The 24,248-nt window shown below is 39.1% G+C and overlaps 1 protein-coding gene across 1 annotated transcript in view; it reads right to left on the reverse strand.

Moving 5' to 3' along the window:
- Dkk2 (dickkopf WNT signaling pathway inhibitor 2) overlaps window positions 1-23,962 on the reverse strand; it is a 90,265-nt gene extending 66,303 nt beyond the window's left edge. Inside the window, exon 1 of the mRNA XM_041655385.1 lies at window positions 23,544-23,962. Within this exon, the coding sequence (XP_041511319.1) occupies window positions 23,544-23,765 (222 nt within the window). The 5' untranslated portion in view covers window positions 23,766-23,962. The remainder of the gene's footprint in view (window positions 1-23,543) is intronic.
- Between the last annotated feature and the right edge of the window lie 286 nt (window positions 23,963-24,248).

A 24,248-nucleotide genomic window follows, 5' to 3' on the forward strand; every position in this document is an offset into this window, starting at 1 on the left:
TAGGAGTTGGTTGAAATCTTCAGTGATTCCAAGATCATGTTAATTGCACCTATTTGTCAAGTTAAAATTTTATAGGAGTCTCATAGTGGCTGAATTGAGTGTAGCTATGTTTTCTTTTTAAAGTTTTCTTCTATCCCCTGTCCAACTGCATCATCTAGTCATGCTCAAGCAAAGGGCAAAGGGAAAGGCAGCCGACAATCTGTCACTTTGTGTACTGTGTGGGCACTAGACAACTCAGACGTAAAATTAAGGAAATACTGTTAGGTGAGAGTCAAAATGCTGCTCCCAAATTTTGCTTAGAGAGTACAGCATCTTTTTCACGCTCTACTTAAAGGAAAGCTTTAAAACCCTTACTGAGAAATGCACCTATTTAAAAAGTGGGGTAGTCAAGTAAACTAGGGAATATTACTATAATGGCTATGTCAAACATGGATGGATAGAGCAACCTTTCTCAGCTTCAGTGTTTCAGGTATACAGAAGAGATACCCTTTAAAATTGAATTTTATTTTCAGGGATACTAGATGATCACTTAGATCAGGGGCCATAAGGCAACAGTTCTGAGAACGTCCCTGCTCAAGGCAGAGCACACAGGAAGAGAGTTTTGGTTCCTGGGTTCTTGTTATCTCTTCCAAATGAGCTCCCCCACCTGGAAGTTATACAGGAGAATATGAGGATGAAGACATGACCAAAATCGAGTGGAAGCACCTGGCCATCGTAGGGGTGGACCAACCTGACTGACGTCATGCATTACCAGTGTGGGGACCCAGTCCTGCTCTGCAGGGGCTCTGCTGTCAGTCTTTCTCAAGGGAAGTGTTGGAGGACCATGAGCATTCAGCATTCTAACTTCCCAAAGGCTGAGAATGCCCCCATTGAATTCCCCACCTTTTCCCACAATTCATTTAGGGCTACATGTGTTGCCAAGTTCTCACTCTTTGAACGTCTAAAAAAAAGTCATGTCAAATAAAACCATTTGCATGTAATAAAACAGAAGATGTGATTTTATTATTCAGAAATCTACATATGAGGGCACATAAAAAGCAATAAATAAACAATATCGGATTATCTAACAGAAATATCAATTCTTTTTTAGTGTCAGAAATACTTGATAATTCGAAATTCTTTTTAGAATTGGCCAAACAAGAAGACTGAAAATCTAATAAATTAATGAAAACAATCATAAACGTTATGGGTTATTGTAGGTGAAGCCGAATATATCCTTCTGGCACCTAAAATGCTTACAGGCACATGTCTAAAATGAAGAAACAACAAATAACTAAGCAAATAATTTAAAAGATAAACTCTGCTGTTACATTCAAAAGATAAACTCTGCTTTTATATTCAAGCACAGAAAAAAAATAGTTCCCATCATTTCAGAAGAAGGTTTAACACGCCCTTCTTTGACTGGTGCTTGTTTTGTCATGTTTTTTTTTTTTAAGGTCTGAAATGTTCAAAATTAAAAAAAAAAAAAACTGGGATTCAACAGTAATGCTGCAAGTGACGAGGGGCCTGAGATAATTGCCACTGGCAGCTGTCAGAACCACTGAGAATTGGCACAGCAGTGTGGGATTGGAAAGAGGGATGGGAGAATCTGGACCCGTTTATATTTTTGAAATATTATTGCAAACAAAAAAAAACTTCTTAAAATCCATTAAAAAATGCTAGAACTGTGCAGCTGGTAGGAGTGAGGGAGAGATGTGCTCTTATTTTAAGCTTATGTATTAATTATTGAACAAAGCTGGGAAGGAGCTTGCAGCTGGGAAGCACAGGAAACTGGAATTTTAGTTCAGGATAAACTCATGAAATTGCACTTCAACAGGGGAACTTGCAGCTGGGTGAGGGCAAAGGGACAGTGATATTTTTTAACTAAAATAAAGTATCTGAGCCCTAGCTTTGACACAGTATTGGAAAGGACATTCTGGAGTTCAGATCAAAGCAGAATCAGGCATTCTGTTGAACACAAAGTAATCTTTGGCTTCATGGCTGAGCTGAAGTTTTCCTTTAAATGACTGTTTGCTGTCTGTTTTCTAGATCTCTGTGATGTGTGAGAATTCTCCAAGAAGTATAGAGTGATAACATTTTACCCCATACTGACTCTTTTCTACTCCTCAGATTTGAAGTTTGAAGGGATTTTTTTCCTTGGGAGTCCCAAACCATTTTGCCATCTGTGACATTTGCGATCACCTTACAAACTCAAATCATCTACGTGTGTGTGTGTGTGTGTGTGTGTGTGTGTGTGTGTGCGTGTGATGTGTCATTACTCTCATTTAAATTAGTTGATTTGCCTAGCAGTAAATTGCTTTCTTAAAAAGCAAGATACAGTAATACTTAAATATATGTATACAATGGATTAACTTTTCATATAAATTATAATCATATTTCTTGAGTAAATCCCTGTCTAACAAAAATTAAATGCTCCCACGGTTCCTTTTTAAGGTACAGTTAAGTACAGTTAACCTTTAACAAAGCAGCTAACTGTGAAAATCATGGGACAATAGACAATTTTTATTACCATTTTTTTAGAGCAAAGTAACCTACCAAGTATTTATACCAGTGGTTTTTTCTTCTCTTTTCTTTCCATTTCTTCCCTTTTCCTTTCTTTCCTTTTATTGTCTTCCCTTTTTATTAGACAGCATCTCACAATGTGGTCCTGACTGACTAGGAACTTGCATTTTCGTCCTTGCTGGACTTTGGTTTGACCCAAAGAAATTCACCTGCTCCTGTTTCCCGAATACGTAGCCTGTATCGTTGTCTCTACAAAACCTTTCACTGTTATGAGTTTAGAAGAACCCTGTATTAGGCTCAAGCTTATTTAAGGGACATTTGTGTCTTCTCTATGTTACTGGTCCTTGGACAATCATCGTGTCAGAATTTCTAAATAGATATCAAGAGAATACATGTAAGTAAAATCTTATTTCCCACAATTATGTATGATTTTTTGACAGCATCTGCTTATCATTCACAAAATATTGGTTCATATAATTTTGTAAAGCCTGATAGCCCAAATCAATAAACCGATAATGTGAGTTGTTTTCTTTGAGGTGGTAGGTTTACTTTATTCCGTTCTCAGGAAATACTCCCTATTCACTCCAGTCAAGACATTGTCAATGTATTTGCCTCCCCCTCACAGGTAACATTTGATGTCCGTGAAATTAAGTTGCAGTTCCGCCTACTGCCCAAGTATTCCCCCTGAAATACCTCATATACTGTAATGTAATGATATTCAAACTCTAAAGTTCATCTAACAATATTTTAACTTTTTGCTGCAGCTTAAGAATACTACCCTCTGCATAAAAAAAAGAAACGGGTTTAGTAACATCCACAGTACAACATCTCAGAAGCATATTATTTGTAAGCATATTTAATAGGCTTCATCATGCTTATGTCAGTGCCAGCGTTAGGAGCTCAGAACTCTTCCCTGCCCTCATTCATTATAGGTTATTTTATAGTTTCCTTGGAAGCAGCAGCAAAAGGGTAGTGACATGCCTTACAGAGGGAGTTGCTTCTGGGAGCCATGAATGATTTTCTGGGGGGAAAAAAGGCTGTTTCCAGGGTAGGTGGAAAATACTCAGGACATAATTTTGACTGAGATGGTGAAGAATCAGAGGGATACAAGATTTATATGTCAGTGGAATGTTCCAGAGGGTGGAGTGTGTGGGAGTGGGAAAGGGATTCATCACTAGCCAGGGAGGAGACTCATAAAAACTTAAAGCATATTCTGTAGGATCCCAGTTCTTTCACCCAACTTTCCCTAACACTGCTTATCATGATGCTTTCAACATATGGCCTCTAAAAAATACTTTTATAATGATCCCACTCTATTTTTTCCAACCTAATATCTTATTCATTATATGGGAATTTCACACAGTGCAATCAGATAGGTCATAAACTCTTCCCAGTCTTCCCAGTTCCACCCTCCACCCTTGTGCCTCCCCCCAAAAAGAAATATATATATATATATATATATATATATATGTATGTATGTATATCCCAAGTCCAATTTGTGTTGTGTATATAATCATTGGCGAATGAACGAATGAATGAAGTGGCCAACTCCTAAAGGAAAACTGCTAGCTAATGGGCTGTGCTTTTATTTATCTATTCACATAAATTCTGATTCCTCTAAATGGGATGGGAGATTGACTTGAGATTTTGAGACAAAAGAAAGTAGTTTTAATTGACTTGGGATTTTGAGACACAAGAAAGTAGTTTTAATCATTCAGAAGAGATAAAATATTTTTCAAATGTCTATGAACTATTAAAGTGGGCAAATAGACATTGATAATATGAGCAAAATTAAAAGTAGCCTCAATACGTATGACACAAATTGTTATCAACAACAAGGAATGTGATGAAGATGCCCTGATGCTTCCTAAGTGATATAATTTTCCTTGACCCTAGACAAGGCATGCCCATTAATTGAGTCAAATTAGAGCAAAGGTATTTGAAAATCTTTGGGTAAGGTCTGATTCATATATTATCATAAACACCTATGATGTTAACCTACCAAAACACACTCACCATTGTTTAGCTGCTAATATTAGCTGGATGCATGTCCAGGATACAGAGAAACTGAAACCTACACAGAACACTAAAGACTAATTTGAGAAAACATCAAGAGCATCGTTGTGTATGAGTTTTGATGTTGGTTTGTCGCTAAGGCCATGTTTCACAACCCCGTTCCTCACTACCACAGAACAGGCCCTTCACATTCCTTTCTTTTTATAGGGTATGGTTAACAAATGATATTTCAGTAATTTTTCTGCTTTGCAGTGGTGAAGTTGATGATTGAATTGGTTTCTAGAATATCCATTTTTAAATGTTATAAATGTAAACAGATAGAACAGATGCAGTACTGTAAAATAAAGATGTTTTTAATATTTATATGAGGTTATTTTCTTAGAAAGATCTGCTTTGACCTGTGTGTATATCATTCTGCCTAACTTAAATCCCTAGGATACCTCCCCGTGGCCTACAGTGATGTCATACCTTAATATATAATGGTTCTTTTGGATCTAAGAATGTATTTTGAAGATATAGACAAGAAACTTAATTAACTATTAGCCAAGGAACTTTCCTAATGGGCTTCAATATAGATGATGGGTACAGATGAATCTACAATCACTGCAGAACAATTACCAAAGCAGATCTTCCATCAGTTGAGACAGAAATCAAGGCATGGAATTGTAAAGGAGAAATACGGATTTTTGGATGTACTCGGACGGGAGTATAGATTCCTGTAGCTCTGATGTGGCTACCTGAGTGCAAGAGAGAGGGGCTATGCCTAGAGACACAAATATGAGAGTCATTGGGAAATACAGGTATTTAAATATAAATTATCATTAAATCCCAATATCTGATACATTTGATGAGTTTGTCCTGGTTCATTCTGAGCAAGCCTATGTTGCTTTGTTAGTCATCCATTTCCCATAATGCTCAGCTTTTCAAATGAATCATGCTCTGTAATGTGGTTCAGAATGAACACCAAGCTCATAATTCTATTCAACAACCCACACTTTTTCAGAAACAGGATTTCCCTTTAATAGTAAATGACCCTTACAGAATAATGGGGGTGAGGGGGAAAAAAAGTACTTAGAGATTATAAACTTGCTGCTCCCTGTGCTGCTGATTATCTGCCCCTTTTAGTGGAGGTGGAAGCACTTGATTGTGCATAACATAACTGAATGAAAATAGAGAGGTTAAGTATTGAGATGTATCTTTCAAATTTGTGTTTTGTGCACGCGAGAGAAACATAAGGACATAAGCACAATCTGAAAGTCCGGGTTGCGGTCCATACCACTCCCCTTGTGCATCTCCAAATTGTTTTCTCCTACTTGGCTATACTCGTTATTAACAGCTCTTACAAAGATGGGAAGGAATGGGAAAGTTCTTAAATACTGCTTTCTAAAAAAAAAAAAAAATAGGAAAGCCAAAGTTCAAAACATCTGGGCTCTGCACTAGGAAATACTTTTGGTGGGACTGAAGTGATTATGTAAAAGATTATGCAGAAAGAGCAGACAGTGGGTCTCTTTGTCGTTCTATTTATGAAATCTTTTACTTTCCCAGTAGCGTTTGTCAAGTGCTCGGAAATGTTTAACAAACCTGTCCTGTTTTCCTCGCTGAATTAAAAAAAATGAGTCTTACTTGAAACCCTTGAAGACTTCCTAAACTGGGCACGGGATTGCTCAATCATCACCCATGATTACAAAAGCCACCCATTCCAGTGCAATTTTTAGCTCTGTCTGTTTGCTTGTTTGCTGTCTTGAGTACTGCAGTATTGTTTCCCTCAGAGCAACAGCCCCACCCTTTTGAGAAGTACCCCCAAATTCTGAAAGGTGAAGGGATCAGCCACAATGGACAATACAGAATATAAATGAGGAAATTAAAACCAAACACTTGGCTCAGGTCTTAGACCAAACCGTCTACATCCTCTATCCAAGCTCCATCTAAGTCAGAGAGCTGCATTATCACCCAGCTCAGTCGGATCTTGACTTGGTTAGAGAGGGAAAGCAGTTGTTCTGGGAAGATAGCATCGTCAAGCCATACTTCCCTATGGAGGGGAGAGTGGTGTCAGAGTTGCTGGAAGGTCCAAATCAGAACACCTGTGTGCCAGATCCGCCCAGCTGCACCCGAGGGCCGGCCAGCCCTGCCTGACGCCATCTGCTCAGCACATGAAATGCCAGTTTCTTGCTGAAGATGGGTTTGAAGGATGAGCGTCTTTAAAGGAAAAGCTCACAGCTCGCCTCTGACATCCTTAAACTTTCTCACGTTTTAAAATAAACAATTTTAGGAAGAGGGGATTAAAGGCTTATGTCGGAGAGATGACAAGGAGTGTATATTGTGAGCTCCAGAAGCATTGCCTCAGAAGTCCTCCTTCAGATCAGCATTTGGCTTTTCACTCTGGTGACGGATGAAGTATGACCGTACTTTCGGAAAATTCCAGGTGTTGAGCATGTGCACATTCCAAACATGCTCTCTGTTCCTGTGTCTGGGTTTGCAACAATCAGACCAGCAAGCAAATAGCTCTCTTCTCCAGCTCATCAGACACATAACAAGACTCCTGGCACACACCTTCACTTCCGGTTAACAATAAAAACATGGCGGATAACCCAGACTCCATAGAACTGTGGTAGTCACTGCCCTTTTCCACCACACACAACAGTAACACCAAGAACAGTGTACTGTTTTGAAATTAAGGGTTAATTTCCTACAAACCATTAACATATCCCTTTTAATGATCATCTTCCAGTAACTATGAATAATTATTATGTATTTGAAATACTGTTTTTTTTTCTTTCACTTAGCCTTTGGGAGTGTTTTGTTTGTTCTAATTTTTATGGAGATTTAGAACATGCATCCTTTTTAGAATTATCTTCTAGGGATGGAAGACAGGAACTTTAATAATTTCCATAGTTTACAGGCAAAATTCTATAAAGTTATTTAAATTTCTAAATCAAATTAAAGCTCCAATATGTTAAAAACAGCATTTTCCAATTTTACAAAAATGAGAAACAAAGAGGTCTCCCCCATGTAACCCAAGAAGGCAAAAACATTTTATATTTTAATGGAAAAAAAAATAATTCTGACCATGAGACTGAGCTTCCATAGAACCACAGACACCAAATACTAAGCTTGTCTGTCCCCTACAAGGTCTCTCTCTATACCACCTTTCTGCTCTCCTCCCTCACATTTTTAGTGAATGCTTTCCAGGAGACCCGGAAGCTGATAGGATACAGAGAGATTAAGCCAGGTATAAAGCTCTGGGAACCTGGAGGTGTTCAACCAATGCTAATTGTGTGCAGCTTCTAGAAGCAAGACACCATCTACTTCTCGGATATCTGACGACACTAACACTAGACGGAAGACGTTGCTAAAAATATACAGGATTTTTCTAGTGAAACCACATTTAATGCCAGGCTGCTTTGTGCATGGATAAACAATTACTATGGTTTGCATTTACCCTATTTGATTTGTGTGTGCTTGAGTCGCAAGCAGCTGTCCGTGGTTTTGTTCCTTCCCCTTTCATGTCTCTGAGCTGCAGACTACCACTCCTTCCGATCCCTGCACTCAAGCCCACTGTGATGACTGCTCCTGGCACTCTGCTAAACCTGATAGCGTAGATTCAAAATCAGTCACCTGTTCACCGCTGTGGCTATGCACTTTCCTAAGGTATTTTAATCAGTCCTTGAATCTCCAGAAATTCCTCCTCCCACCGTCAAAGCATCCTCTGCATCCAGTCTTTGGCTTTCCCAGAAGTGAACTATGTTTTGTTTTTTTTTTTTTTTCAAATAGATTTATGGGTGTGGTCGAGCCACACGATTCTTTTTTGATGTCGCCTATGAATCACTGTTGTATTTTTTTTTGTCCTTCATATTTTAAGCTCTAGGCCATCAAATATAGTTGCACTTCTGTGTTGAAAGCTTGTAGTTTCTAAGAAGAAAAAAATCACAGTGTGCACTCCAATGCAATTTGTAATCAATGAGTGGGCAGCCTGTACCCTAAGACCTGCACATCGGGGACTCGTGCTTTTAGCAACCAATAGAGACTAAAATTCAGCTGCAATGCCCTGCAGCTGCTGGGCTAGGGACCTCCTTGGAAATGTCATGTCAAGAAGATTTTTTTTTTGCTTCTATTTTGCTATTTCCTTCTAAAATATGTTGGAGAAGATACCCGTAAAGCAAATAGGCAAGCAGGAAGTCTATGAGGATTTCTAATGTATTTTGGAAATCTTTTATTAGTTAAGCAATTCCAAAGACCTTTTGACAGAGTTAAAAAGTTCAGATTTTCTCTGAAATTTTAATATGTTTACGTTACAAAAACAAACAAACAAACAAACAAAAAACCAAATACCTCCTTACAGACCTTGTTTTCTTGTCTCGGTGCATGCATTTTAACTAACAAGTTACACATCAAGTATCCTGTGTCACCAGATCGGACTCCTGGGAGTTATACTGAGTAAGTGTGAGCTCTTCCTGCCTCTTGCAGGGAGAGTGGGCTTGGGGTGGGGAACATACTTCCAGCCTACGCTGGAACATGGTGGTTCTCTCAGAGAGGGGAACCGTCTTATAAAAATTCTTCTCAGGTTTTGTAATGGAGACCAGTTTACAAGATAATGCTAGGGATCTTCTTTAAGTTTAAGATTTTATAATTCCAAATGAGGGTTTCCGTGTTAAACCGGCATTGAAAGGATTACAGTTAAAATACTGCCTCAGCTCAGAACGACTTGGGGGACGCTCTGGAATTGTTTTTGGAAACAATTCTGTATTTTGTTTTTTGATAACTTCACTGAGTATGGGCACTGAGTTTAATGAAAGAACAAAAAGTCAAGTATTTTAAATGTGGTATACTAATGAATATACATGATATTAGTTAGAGTCACAAATAAGGACCAAGAAGAAATAAACACGTGGGTTACTTCTGAAGTCATTTTCAGAACAAATGTCTATATTCTAATGCCACAGGAAAGAAATTTCATAGTGGCTAGTTTGGAAAAATAAAATGTGTATGTGCTTTTTAAAATCTGTGTCTTTAAAAATATGTCTTCTAACGCATTGATTTCTCTGCTGTATTTTAGCCCATGTTCTGCTCCCGGGCTCCCAGTGGTGAGGTCTTGGGTCCTTTTCTTGTCATTGCTTTCATTAGCGATTGCTGAGGGCCCCACCGATTCCAAACTCCATTTTTTTATTTCTTCCCATACTTCTAATTCCTTGTAAGCTGCCTCCTCCCACTAAAGTCTCTTTGGTATTTTGCAAATCATAAAATTAAAATCAGACTTTCTTGGCAAACAGCAAAACATTTACAAACAGGAAGATAGTTAAACTTTAACTCCCGCTAAAATATTTGGGAAATTAAAGGCTGATCTCACCCCTTTATTTATCACTGTGGTATTCAGCACCCTCAGATCTTTCCTGGCTGTTTATAGGACAGTGTCATTCCTACAGGTCATCCTGACTGTCCATTGATGCACCTGCAGTACAGCCTGTCAAGAATGGCTAAAATGGCTTCGCTGCTTTTTACATTAATAAGTAACAATGTTTTTTCACTGTGGTTAATACCCAGATTTGTGTCATTCATGTATAACAGAAAGGATGATAGTTTTAGTTTTATATAATTGAAGTGAGCTAGATAACAAGGAGATTCAGTTTTCGTGTCCATCCTTAGAAAGCTTGATGAAAACTCATCAAGCTGTTTCGGCCCACTTCTATACTACACGAACCTGGGAACGAACCTCTGTCAACCTCAACATTTCCATGGTTTCCTCAAGAACACTACATTGCTTTCATTGCAACATATACAAAGGACTTATTAGACATATGTGTCTAATAAGTGCTGGTTGACTGGGAACACCGTGTCTAAGACACTTAAAAAAGGAAATACCCATACTTTTTGTTATACTTCTCATCTGGCCTAGGTCTGAAAAAGCATGGGATAAATCCGGACTAGCTGAACATAGCGGACAATGAGGAATACTGAGAATTCAAGAACAATTGCAGTGGGTTTTTGATCCTACTGCACGTACTGGCTTTGTGGGAGCCTAGGCAGTTTGAATGCTCACCTTACGAGACCTGGATAGAGGTGGGCAGTCCTTGGGCTTCCCACAGGTCAGGGAACCCTGATTGCTCTTCGAGCAGATGGGGGGGGGACTTGATCGGGGGAGGGGGAGGGAAATGGGAAGCGGTTGTGGGGACGAGGCAGAAATCCTTAATAAATAAATAAATTTAAAAAAAAGGAAATAATTAGAAATTTGATTGATTTACCTAAAGAGTTTAATTACATCAGAATTTTTAGGTGTATCACGAAAAGATCTTTAGCTGGTTTCGTGTGTGTGTGTGTGTGTGTGTGTGTGTGTGTGTATGAAGTGGCATGATATAATAATAAACTATACAGACGCAAGCAAGACTAATTGGGTTTTATTTATTTTGTTTAATTTTTGAAAGTCTGTGGACTGATCCCAGAACTCTGTGCATTTAATGCAAGCACTCAACTACAGAACTACACTTTCAGTCACAAGACTTCTTGACCTTAAACTTCAGTTCTGCCTCTCATCCTAAAGAATTTGAGGGACTAAGTGGGGGAAATAATATAACCACATGAAATATTAAGGTTAGCTTTTATGCTTTAGAAATGGACAGATGATGGAGATATGTTAACCATATTGTAACTTTAGAAAACTCACTTCAGAGATGGTGTAGAAGACATCTTGCAGAAGTATAAAACACTGATATATTTTATGGAGATTGATACTGAATTCCTGTGGATCGAGGCAGCAGCTAGATGACAGTAAAGCACCAAATGTTGACCAGCAATAGACGGAGCAATCTTCGTTAGAGGAGAATCCCTAGCGTGTTTCTAGATTTAATGATCGTTGGATATGAACACTAATGAATTTTGAAGAAATAAATACTATTTAGTTTTTAATATGTTTGATTTTAGTCATCTGTCAACTGTCCAAACATATATAACTCTTGAGAAAATAAATACATAGACCCATACCTGAAAATCTAAACATGTAACCTAATAGCCCATATTGGTTTCCTTTACTTTTGCCAGTGTAGAGTCTCATTTTATGGTTTCTCAGTAGATATAATCATTTTATTTTCTTCATTTTATTGAAGAATGATCATGTTTATGAAAAGTCCTTACATGTTCTCATTAAGGAGGAAACCAGAAGTAGTAAATTATGCTTGCAGTAAACAAAATTAGGACTGTTTACTTATTTTGGAGAACAATTTATCTTACAAAACACCATAAAAAGCCAAGGGCGAAACTGAAATGCATGTTCCTAGGTTTAAAAAAAAAAAAGGGCAGCGTACTCTCTGATTCCACCTGAGTGCAATTCCAGAAAGCACAAAGTTAGCACCAGTTGGCAGGGGACAGGGAAGAATGAGAAACGCACTGTCTTGGCGAGAGCAGAGGCTAAGGGTCTGCTGTCTGTCATCTTACTTTCTGCTCCATTGTCCTGTGACACTAAAATTATTCTGAAGGTGAGGGCTATGAAATTAATAATAATTCTTTAAAGAATTACATCAATTTTCTGAAAAGAAGTTTAATGTTTCCGTGTGTGTGTCCATTGTATTTAAGTCTCTGCGATTCGATTCCTGCCATGTAGGATGGATAATCAGTTACTATGGCATTGAGGAGAACATTCATATTTAACAGAGTATTATATTTTCAACAGCTTTGGAAAAGAACCCCTTCCTGTTTCCAGTCTTCTCTGGGGTCATGGACTATAAGTTTGTTATCCTTTGTTTTATGTCTAATATCCATTTATGAGTGAGGCTGTACTATGTTTGTCTTTCTGGATCTGGGCTTTCTCACTCAGGTCGTTTTTTTCCAGTTCCATACATTTGCCTGCAAATTTCAAGATGTCATTTTTCTTTTTTTTTTACTGCTGAGTAGTACTCCATTGTTTAATGTACCACATTTTCTTTATCCATTCTTCAGTTGAAGGACATCTAGGTTGTTTCCAGGTTCTGGCTACTATGGATAATGCTGTTATAAACATAGTTAAGCAAACAGTTGTATGGCATGGGGCAGTTTGAGGGACCACTAACAGTGGGACCAGTATTTTTATCCCTAGTGCCTGAACTGGCTCTTTAGAACCCATTCCCTATGGAGGAATACCTTACCCCATCTACATACAGTGGGGAGGGCCGTGGTCCTGCCTCAAGTGATGTGACAGACTCTGTTTACTCCCCATGGGAAGCCTCACCCTCTCTGAGGAGTGGATGTGGGGTGGGATGGGGAGAAGATGGGAAGAGCGGGAGGACAAGAGGGAGAGGGACTTGGGATTGATATGTGAAATAAAATTGTTTTAAAGATTTAAAAAGAACCTCGTCCCAGTCCACCCACTTTTTTTTCTGTCCTGGCTGATACTGTTTCACATTAATGAAGTCTGACTTTACACGGAATCATCTCCCTGAACTTTATGCATCCTATGTGATCCATTATGTGTTCAAAATATAGCACTCAAGGAACACATCTTAGGTATAACAGGAAGAAAAGTCACTAGTAGAACATTGTAGTGGCAGGCAGGGAGGCTGTGGTCGTGGGATACAAGAATAAGAACAAATGAATGTTTATCAGAACTGTGAAAATATTAGCAGGGTATGGAGGTTTTTAAAAGAAAATTCAAGAAAACCCAAACCAATAGGCCATAATAAAAAGTTTTTAAACCTGAAAACACTTTCCACTCTCAATCTCTTATACCTACATCTTTTATCCCCACAAAAAAAGTGTTACTATAGCAACATGGAAACTAGTCATGATTTCAGGATCACAATTTACTTGAGTTGATTGTGTGACTCACAACTGACATTCAAAAATTTAAGATAAAAGTCTAAGTTTTTTTCTGTAAAGCAATTTTTAATGATATTAACTGCGAAGAGGCAATACTTTCCAATTTACAAAGACAGGAGATAAAACTACTGGAGACGCAATAATAAAAATGCATTGGGTGATAACTGATGTCCTGGAGGAAATCCACAAAGATGGGTGATTTTGACTACTCGGCATGTGTCTAATCAGGGCCACCTAGCATCCCAGGTGGAAACGGTAGCCGTCTTCAATCGCAAATTCTGGGAAACGGTGTATGATAGTGTAGATGGCATGGGCATAGAAATAGGATGTGAATACAGGGTTTACAGATGACAAAAGTAGCAAAATAGCAAAGGCCCATCACTATTGCTCACATCTACCAGTAGTGAGAGAGAAAGACATGAAACATCAGCAACCGAAGAGATCCAGCCTGTCTGGGCCCATGGCTGGCAGAGAGCTAAGAGCGTGAAAGAAGTTTGAGAGATGAATGCTGCTCTTCACAAGGCTTTCTCTTCAACACCACCAGAGTGGATTCTGAATGTCTGCAGAAAATGAGGCTGACTTCCAAGAAGAGTACCTGAGATCCCGTTGAGCACAGCTAACAACTCATTGGCTCAGTGTTACTCAAGCTGCAGGTTTATTCACTAATTACAGCAGGGATGACCAGCGTTTCCAAAGGACGTGGGTGAGGCAGGAGGAGGAGGAAGAAAAGGAGGAGGAGATGATGACAAAAGTGGACAGAAAAGAAAATAAATGAAATTTTAAAATGTGCTTCATTGTCAATCATAATAGAATGTATACTTGAAGCATTTTTTTTTTCGGGGAGTGTGACAGTAGAAAGTCATACTGGATCACAACATAAAATACATTTCTGACTCTGGGAGAAAAGTTTCAAAGCCATTGGACCCTATCCTAGAGAGGCTTGGGCCAAGGTCAGGCAATTCGCATCCTCCATCCTTAGTTCCTCTGTGATGCCAGTTATTGCAGGGGAGGCTCGGCCAGGCTGCTTGCTAATCACATCACTGAAGTGTCAGGCCTGAGAAGGCAAGTGAGGACAGTGTAATTACAGCCACTTCCCTTCATTAATTTTGCCCAAGAGCCATGGATACAGTTGTCATCACGGCACTGTAATCTTTGATAACACATTTGAATGTGCGCAAACCTACAACGGTTAAAAACCTGTGCATAGTTTATCCCCCACCAGTATTTTCTTAATTAACTCAAGACAACACATTTAATTCTTACGCAGAGCAGAGATGGCACAGGATAAACTGAAGACAGGGTTTTCACTTATTTAAATGGCTTGTGTTAGATGCAGAGAACCCAAGTTCTAGTGAGAATTCTTTTACCATGGATACCATCTGTGCTGCATCGTTCTCAACCTCACTCCCTCAACTATAAGATGCGAAAGTACACCTAAGCGACTGCCAATGTGCCATTCAGATATTAATTTATGAGCTCTTGGAACATTTAAATTTGTAGATGATGAAATTTATTTTGATTTTTTTTCTTCTATAAAGACATCCATCTTAAATGTTTAAACACGTAGCAATGACCTTATTTGGTTATCAAATTCAAGCATTTTTTAGGAGTCAGTCAGTTTGAAAAGAAAGTTGAGTCTTCACCCTGAAAATAACAGCTCATCTTTTAGGACATAGCAAAAAACATATCCATCTTTACTATCTCATTCATGTTATACAGAAAAATAATGTTATTTAACTATTTTTGTACATTTTATCATATGTAGCACTTGATAAGAATAAATCATTGCTATGTTTGCATTCTAATCAAACATAAAACTCTTCAACACCAAATGTACCACAAAGCAAAGCTAAAAATCATGAAAGTCCCAAGATTTTCAAACAACAGAGATTTTAAAAAGACAAAGCAAAGTCTCTGTCTTGCTAGGTTCCCCGTAGCTTTCTTTCATTATCAGGAGAGAGACAGTTACACAGAGGTTAGGTGCTTGGCTGCCTAAGTTCTGACATTTTTTTTGTTTTGTTTTGTTTTGGTTTTGGTTTTTGAGACAGGGTTTCTCTGTAGCTTTGGAGCCTGTCCTGGAAGCCTGTCCTTTTGTAGACTGGGCTGGCCTTGAACTCACAGAGATCTGCCTGCCTCTACCTTCCAAGTGCTCGGATTAAAGGCATGTGATACCACCACCCGTCTTGTTCTGACAATTTGATATTAGGCATCAAAGGTCTGCATTTTGTTACTCAGGGCTCGTATGTTGTTGCTGTTATTTCTGGTGTGGTTTCCAAAACCAGTATGGGAAACTTGTGGGGTTTATCATCTTAAAGATAGATATAAGTGGTAAATAGTCTTTAAAATGGAAAATCCTATCTTTCATTCAGTGAAAATAGGAGAAGAAAAGAAACAAACAGAACGGGGCTGTGAGAAGTGCCCAGGTTTGCAGGTAGATGACTATAGTCTGTAATCAGCAGAGGAGAGAAAGAAAAGAGAAACAGCACAATGTCAGAGATAGAGGGAAAATTTAGGCATAAGGAATTAACAGCAGACCATAGTGTGAAGATTAATACTAGGGAGACAGGACTTTAGGTTTCAAGAGAACACCTCAATGCAGGTCAAGTCACCCATAAAGGCTGTGTAAGAGGACACCACCATTTACAGATAATTACAGTTTCAGGTGATTTGAAACTGAAAATTTCCTTTGTGCTCCCATTTGGATGAAGGCTTATATTTCATCCAGATAAAAATACTATCAGCAGATACTATTGTTTCTAACACCCCTGTTAAAAGAAATGTATTTATTGCCCACTTCTGTGAGATGAACTTAATTCTCAATATTATTAAAAATTACTTCTAATTTGTGTGAATTATGAAAACATCATTCTAGAGAAAACTGTCAATACTCGAGGAGATGGCGTGAAAATAATACACCTCCAATTTATGGATCCTTTTCAAAGAGACAGCTGATATGCAAAGAAAAACAACCGCGCTCTGAATTCTGATCACAATATGTGGGTCTAGACACTCAAAAGCAGTTGAGAGTTTTACTCTTGAGGGACTGTTTTAACTTTAAACAGCATCAGATTGATTTTGTTGGAGCAGACTCTATGAGTATGCTCAATTATTTTTGGTTCCTGTGGTTGAGTAACTAATATTGCCTTGGGTATTAAAACCCCAGCTTATTATGATTGTATCCTTGAAGTCTGAGCTATTCTTGCTTCCATTTTTAACCTATAATTTTGCTAGTTAACCAGTAATGAGCCAGCTTCCCTTTTATGACAGTGATACTCTGTCACTCTTAATGCCAGCATTCAGTGAGAAAAGTGTGACAATATCTATGTTGCTTAGTTGGTCTAATTTGTTGTTTTCGGGGCTCGTATGAGTTCGAGTCTTCCCTCTATTCACACCACATAGTTTAGTCACTACTCCCTCGCTTTTTAGGGAAGACTAGGCAGACCCCTCTTTGGTATGTATACTGTTGTGCTTTCTGCCTTTATAGCCCCAAGCTCTGGACTACTTGCTACTCAAGGAGCAGTTGGCAGCCATAGATGGCTTGTTTCCTTGTATGCTTTAACACAGCTATGGGTAAACCCACATCACTATACAATATTAGAAAGACTAGAAAAAAAAGGACTACATACTTTTCTTAAATAAATGCAGAATAAGAATAAACTTAACAAACTAATATCAGAACCTGGTAATTAAATATACTAGCTCAAATATCAGACAGCCTACGGCCAGGATTTTTGCTTTCTGCACTTTATGAATTGTACAAATTGCATGATCTCTAACTCAGGAAAATAATTGTTTTAATTAATTAATTAATTTGTGTGTGTGTGAGAGAGAGAGAGACCTGTGTACAGGCATTCAAAGAGGCCATAAGAGGGCATCAGATCCCCTGGAGTGTTGCTAAAGGCAAATGTGAGTCATGTGACTTGGGTTTTAGGAACTAAACTAGGGTCTCTAAAGAGCACCAAGCACTCTTAACTGCTGAACCATCTCTCCAGCCTCATGCTTTCAAATACTTCATCATTTAGAAATGTAAGGATATTACAGTGAGCTTCAAGCTATCTAGAAGATTAAAAGAGTTACTACAATTGGGGGTTTGGAGTCAAGTCTGACACCAAGTAGATGGTAAGTCAATTGTACCTCTTAGTAAAATTTAGTATGTGCTTTAAGAATTTGCAAGCTTGTTTAAGGAAGTCATACATTTGATGATAGCTAATTCTTCTTCTCGTCAGAAGGAGGAATATATACTTTATCTCATCCACGTGGTAAATCATAATATTGAAAGCTGCTATCTCTTCTTGTTGTGAGGCTTTGATTCATCTCATCGTGCAATGTACTTATTCATTCACTGATTTTTTAAAATTTTGTTTTACACAGGATAGGGCCATTTAGTGGGTAATTTTAAGATACTTGAATTTAAACTACTATGTATATCAAATTATAATATATTAACAACTAAATTAAACTGATGCTGCTGAAGGTTTGAAAGAAGTGATGTACATTGGTCCCATTTCTTCATTACGTGAACGAGTTAGCTGGTGAGCTCTTAAAATTTTACTGTTTCCATGTGGTCTTATTGACTTGACTTCTGCTTTTCTAATGTAGCTAAATCAAAACTAATTTTAAGGCCTCAAAAATAATCTGCCATATAGATTCAACGGTTTGAATTAATGTTACTATGTCTTATGCTAATTCCTTCATTAAGAGCACAATAATTTCAACATCAGGTTGAAATCACCAATCTTAAAGATCTGTCTGGTTCAATTTACCATTTACCAGAAAACAATTCATGGCAAAAATTCTCCAGAATGATTCTGAATAGATATTGGTCTTATTTGTGGCCTTCCTGTTATTGCCTTGGAACTGAAGCAGGCAGTGACCCAACATTGTCCTCATGAAACACTCATTGAAAAGCCATTATTTTAAATATTTGGATGGTGACTTTTTATCCTGTGGACAGATGTTCCTATTTTTTTAATGAAAGAAAAAAAAAATAACTTCCCAAATTTTATATCAACTGACCTCTTTGTTTGAGAGAACGGTTTGGATTTGTTTTAATAAAACCAAACCAACAATGAGGGAAAACATGATGTCCCTTTCCAGTTTCTATTCAAAGTCAATAGAAAAAGAAGAAACTATTGATCACTTTTGTGAAACACTAATATTAAATTTCATTGTGCATTATATATTGGATGTTTCTATGCAACCTTTAAAAAGCAATGCCAAGGAATCAAAAAACAAATCCATGAATTATTACTAATTTCATTTTTTTTTTAGAATTTCAGATATTAGGGGATGGTTGAGAAAGAGAGAGAAAGAAAACCGAGTTGGGTGGATAGGGGTTGAGGAGAATCTTGGGGGAACTGGAGAAAGGGGAGGAATAGGATTAAAATATATAAAAGCCTTTTAGTAAAAATGTCTAAGAGACTCATGCAGACATTATATGTCATAATCTTACCAATGATCAGATAAATAACATGGGTTTATCTCTTTTTATAGATTAATACCAACAACTAGAGGTATAAAGAGGCAAATCAACTTTAATATGTGTTCAGGGAGTCACGGGGAGAAATAAGATTGTAATTCACCTTGATATTATCTTTATATTAAAGGATATAACCCGTGAGAGGGCTGATTTCAAATGGTAAATCTATTAATTATGATAAATCTCTTGAAAAACTCCACAGGCGATTTTAACGCACAGTTTAAACGATTGCACGTGTAAAAAGAGCAGGCGCAAATATTCTCCTAAAACGGAGTATACCGTTCCTCTTCTATGACATTGCTGTAACTTTAACCTTCAATTTGGAACAGTCGGGAAAGGAGAGAAGAGGGCAGAACTCTGTATCCGAGGGAATAATAAAAAAGTCTACACTCGGTCAGAGTCACAGCTGGAGTGAATTTAAGTCACCTTGTCCTCTTGCTCACTCTAGTCTAGCACAAAAGCGGAATGATGGATGCTTGTACTTAGATTATCATTAAAATGGTTCTCCTGCTAGTCATGGGCAACCTTCCACTTGTATCGGCCGCTCACTCTGCAGGACTTATCATGTACGTAACGGAATATCCATGCAGATTCTTTCAAAAGAGTTTTAAATGATTTTTGAAAGCTTAATTATAAAAATGATATATTTGTATTGCGATATCCAACAAGTGTTTGCAGGTTATTTATTTCTTAGCAGGGAGAGGTTGGACTAGGGTTAAAAGAAATCTTGGATAATTTCAGAAAGCAAAGCAAGCCACTACAAAGAAACGACGGCATAGTTTATATTAGTGGGCGCTCTCATGAATTCTCACAAGTGCAAATAAATATCGCGTTTTTATTAAACAAAATGAAATCTATCATTATTAGTGATCTCTAACCAGGTCTCCCAATTCTAACCAAGTTCAGTAAATTTCAGTAATTCTTCAAAACATTGCTTAATCCTAACAACTGTTCTTCCAGCTCTATTCAACTGTCTATTCAAAAGTCATAGAATTGGGATTACACTAAACAGACATGTAAAAAAAATGCTTGTCAACTTCTTAAATATAACTGTTTGTCACTGACCAATCATCTACCTGTCACTTTTAGAAGTATTTGAATTTGATCTATAGTTTGCTTTCAAGTTAAATATATCTATTAAGAGCAACTGAGAAGTGACAGAAATGCGTAGAAACACAAGTCAAGAACATTTTTCATTTGCACACAAAATACTGTGAACTGCACATAATAAAATGATTGTTTAATTGCACTGGTATATTTTTAAGTTTATTTCGAAGGTGGCCCATAATGTTCACTATGGAAAGCTGTAGAGGCACTATCAGGCAACGGCATATGTATATATATATATATATATATATATTCCCATGATTTTGAAGATAGTACTTAAAATTATCTTTGGTTTCAAATATGTTCCCCTAGGAACTGAAATATATAAATATCACGGATATATATCAATTGTGGAACACGATTTGTCCTGTACACATATACAGCACACACTATTTTTTAAAACCCATTAGCAATGCCAGAAATGAAAGCTAAATTAAAATTTCTGAATAAATTACCAAAACCACCTTTCCTACTTTATTTTGTACCAACTAATAAAATAGTACCACCCTGGGTTTTCTTTGTCAGTTCCCACCGTAAGTCTTCATGGTGTCCTGGAAAGGATGCTGAAGTATTTTCTATGTCGCTTCGCACCAGAAGTGAAAATAGTGCCTACAACCCCTCTCGCCAGCAATGTGATTTTTCTCTGTGCTCTTTCTTTCTGAAAATACAAAGTTGTATTTCTAGGAATAATTTACAACCCACCCACATTTCCTACAGAAGAGGAAAAACCTATTAATTAAGAACACTTCCATGAAATCAAGATGAACCAATTCTGAGAAATCATGGAGATTCCTTACTCCTATTTTCCCTTTTGTGGATTAACAAATCATTACATCTCTCCGAAAGAAAAACCTTGCAATGGCAGTAAAATTTGTATTTTAGCTCCCTATTATGAACTTTTAAAATAGATGGCTGTTAAATTTCAGTTTACTAAGTAAGGAAGGTCAAAGACTAAGTTTCTAATCTCCCGATGGGAGTGGGGTTGTGCCCTAGAGATTTTCCCCTGTCTTTAAAGACAGATATTTCAATGTCATCACTAAAGGCAATGGACAGAACTGAACGTCTTAGGCCTTGGGTGGTAATATGGAAACAGCTGCTGTCAGTCTTCTCAACAGGACTTTGCTACTATGGTGGGTAAAAGAATTCGGGGAACCAACACTGACGTTCTGGAGATCACCCCACTTTAAAAAGCAGCATCATTTCTCTTGAGCTGGTTTTCAAAATTATATCCTATTTGTGGAAAAACAACTACTAATATTTAGGAGACAACGTGTCCCATGGAATAAAGAAGATAGAATAATAAATGTTGAAAAAAATTATTTCTCATCTTCAAAGAAAGAATCATTTCTCTTTTGATGAGAACACATGCTTTAGACAAAACCATAAGTGAGATGGCAGAATAGATACAACATAGTTCTCCTAGATAGCGACTCTCCTCCTGCCACCCACCCCGACATTTTGTTTTACTTACTCTTAATTCCAGCAGGTTAGACTTTTTCACAAACCCACTTCTGCATTTTAAGAATCTCTTAATTATAGTTACGAACCTATAATGAAATATATTTTATACACTAAGTTCGGAAGGGCATATCAAGAATTCAACTTATTCGGAAAGTTAGTAATTAGATATTCAGTTTGAGGAGTTGAAGTGTGGCTGCAAACACTTTTTAAAAACATAAATAAGGAGGTCTTTGAGGGAAAGAAACAATAACGCATAGCGATCTGTCTACAGGTATGTTAGCAAAACGTAAAGGGTAAGTTAGACTCAGATATATGCTCTTCAGTCCGGTCTGTAAAGCACTCATGGCTTCTGGCATAACAAACTTGACAGAGGAACATGAGGGATCAGGACCCGAAGTAATGTCAGAAGTAAAGGCACAGTGCGGAAACTCCCAAGATGCGCACTGATTAAAACAGTGAGGAGCCGGGAGAGATGCTACGTCCTTCTGTTCTGGGGAGAACTAAAGCTCTCTCAAACTAAGAAGATGGAGTGAGGCGTGGATGTTCTGTAGTAGATTATCTGCTAATGTCCTCCCAGGCCAGGACCCCAGCTCATGATGGTCCCAGTTCATGAGGAACTTCCGAAGAGGAGGTTAGGTTAATTGCTGTTGAAAATGTTGGGGTGTTTCCCAGGGAAAAAGCAATAGTAAGAGAGATGCGTGTGAGAGAGAGGATGTGCGAATATCATGTATGGATGTACCCATGTGCATATATGTATCGGTTTTTTGTTACTTTCCTTAAATTCTTTTAAATTCCTGGGATTGGAGACTTTGCAGTCCTTTCAGAGTGGAGCTGAAATGTTTGGTATTTCAAAATCCTGGGAAATATTCTCAAATTACAAAAGCAACACACACACACACACACACACACACACACACACAGAGAGAGAGAGAGAGAGAGAGAGAGAGAGAGAGAGAGAGAGAGAGAGAAGCAGGCAGGCAGGCACGCACCAGACATGCAGACCATAAGAGGGCAGTAGGGGACCAAGCTCAGGCAGACTCTTCCCTGGCTGTCCAGCCTTAGCTGCCAGTCTTCCCTCTGCCTTCTGGGCTGTGGGCAGCTGCAGCTGATGACAACGCGCTGAAAGCGGGTGCAGCCTCAACTCTGAGGAATCAGGAAAACCCGCATCTGCTGAGCTTGGACCTCCCCCTTTGGTTAACACTTGTGCGATGTGCGTGTGCCTGTGCTGTTTGGTAAACTGGCTTCGATTTTGGCTTTCCACAAAAGGAGCAGAAGGTGGAGCTGTGGTGGTTCGCGGTGCCCACAGAGCCCCCTCTCCTGGCCTCTGCGCTCTGACCACACTTGGTGCCCAGTGCGTCTGTTTGCTTTGCTCTGGTGTGTGTAACCCTTCACAATTGACTGTCAATCAAACTGCCTGTGTGTCAGACACCAAGACACCCCTGGGAAGTTCCCTCTCACAAAATCGGGTTGGTTTTCCTGCTGTGTTGCAGGCACCTCAGAAGCTGTCACTGTCGCCTCATTATTTTCTTCCTCCCGGTTGATTTATGCGCAGTTCTACTTGAGGGGGAACTGCGAGTCTATTGGAGGTCTTGCCTGCCAGTGCAAAGAATTTGGCAGAGAAAGAGAACTGTGAAAGAGAGCAAGTCTGCTTTTCGGCAGCGTAAAATGTTTTGGGTGCCGGAATTCCCGCTTCGCTGTTACACCCCGCTCTGTCACTTATACCAGTTGTGAGTTTGGGGCACATATGAACATTTCATTTGAAGACGGGAAAGCAGTGGGCCCTATCTTCCAGAGTTGTGAAGATTAAACAAGCGAACACCCCAAGTGCTTAGAACCCAGGCTAGCAAGCACATCTCAGTTGCTATTGTCAGCTGCTGCTTGCATCCTTTGCATCAGCATGTAAGATGGAAGGACCATTCAGGCCATTTCGCCAAAGAAACTCACTAGATCTTGAAAAGTATCTCAAAGTAAATATTCCGCCCCCGCTCTAAACAAGCATCCCAAAGACCAGCAAAATATCGCCCAAGTCTCAGTGCCCATGCAGACCTAGCTTCATGAACCCCCTCCCAAGTAGCCCTAAGCGCCACACCTGGTCTGAGTAAGGCTTTGACTCTTTCTGGGCGCAAAGGCAAACTTCAGGCGCAGAAGCTCTGGTCCCTACCTCTCCTGGCTGAAGAGTGTATTTGAGGGGGTTTCCTACCTGCCCCAGGCTTTTGCCCTTCTTACTGCCGCCGAAAGCCAGTCCTTGGTTCATGCCCGCAGATCGATTGGCAGCCTGAGCAGGAGTCTCCCCTCCCAGAGAGGACTTGATAGAGTTGAGTTTGGACCGCGAGCTGCCAAGCTGGGAGCTCTCCACCATCAGCACCGCGGCCAGTAGGAGTAGACATCGGGATGATTCCTTGCCCCGCATCAGCGCGGCCATCTCCTGATGAGGGGTTCCCGCGGTGGGGTGGAGCCCCGAGAGATGTGAATGTCAGGAGAGGGAGGACGCCGACACTCAACCCCTCAGGTGGGTGCGTGGGCTCCTCACAGACACTGTTCCCCCAGCCCTTCCTGGACTCAAGTCTCGAGCCTCCAGGCCTGAGCAAACGCGACCCCAGAGAGACCCGCTCCTCTGGCGGGCAGGAAGTTCTGCAGTCCCTGGAAGCAATCAAAGACCAGGCGCCTTCTCGCCAAGGAGGCGTGACCCAAGGTGCTGGAAGACCCAGCCCTGCAGATCGCAAAGCGAGCTTCGCTCTGTGTTCTGCACTTCTGAGCTCTTGCCCGATTTTCCGCGATTGAATCCTTTCCCCTTAATCGCTCATGGAGCGGGATCCTTCCCAACTTTTTTTCCTTCAGCCTCGGTTGCTCTTCTTTCCTTTCCTGCGCCTTAGCTCTCAACTTTTGCACCACTCAAGTCCCTCTT

The sequence above is a fragment of the Microtus oregoni genome, unplaced genomic scaffold, assembly GCF_018167655.1.
Source record: "Microtus oregoni isolate MIOR12 unplaced genomic scaffold, Mior012 000000F_ref0000247, whole genome shotgun sequence".
Lineage (NCBI taxonomy): Eukaryota > Metazoa > Chordata > Mammalia > Rodentia > Cricetidae > Microtus > Microtus oregoni.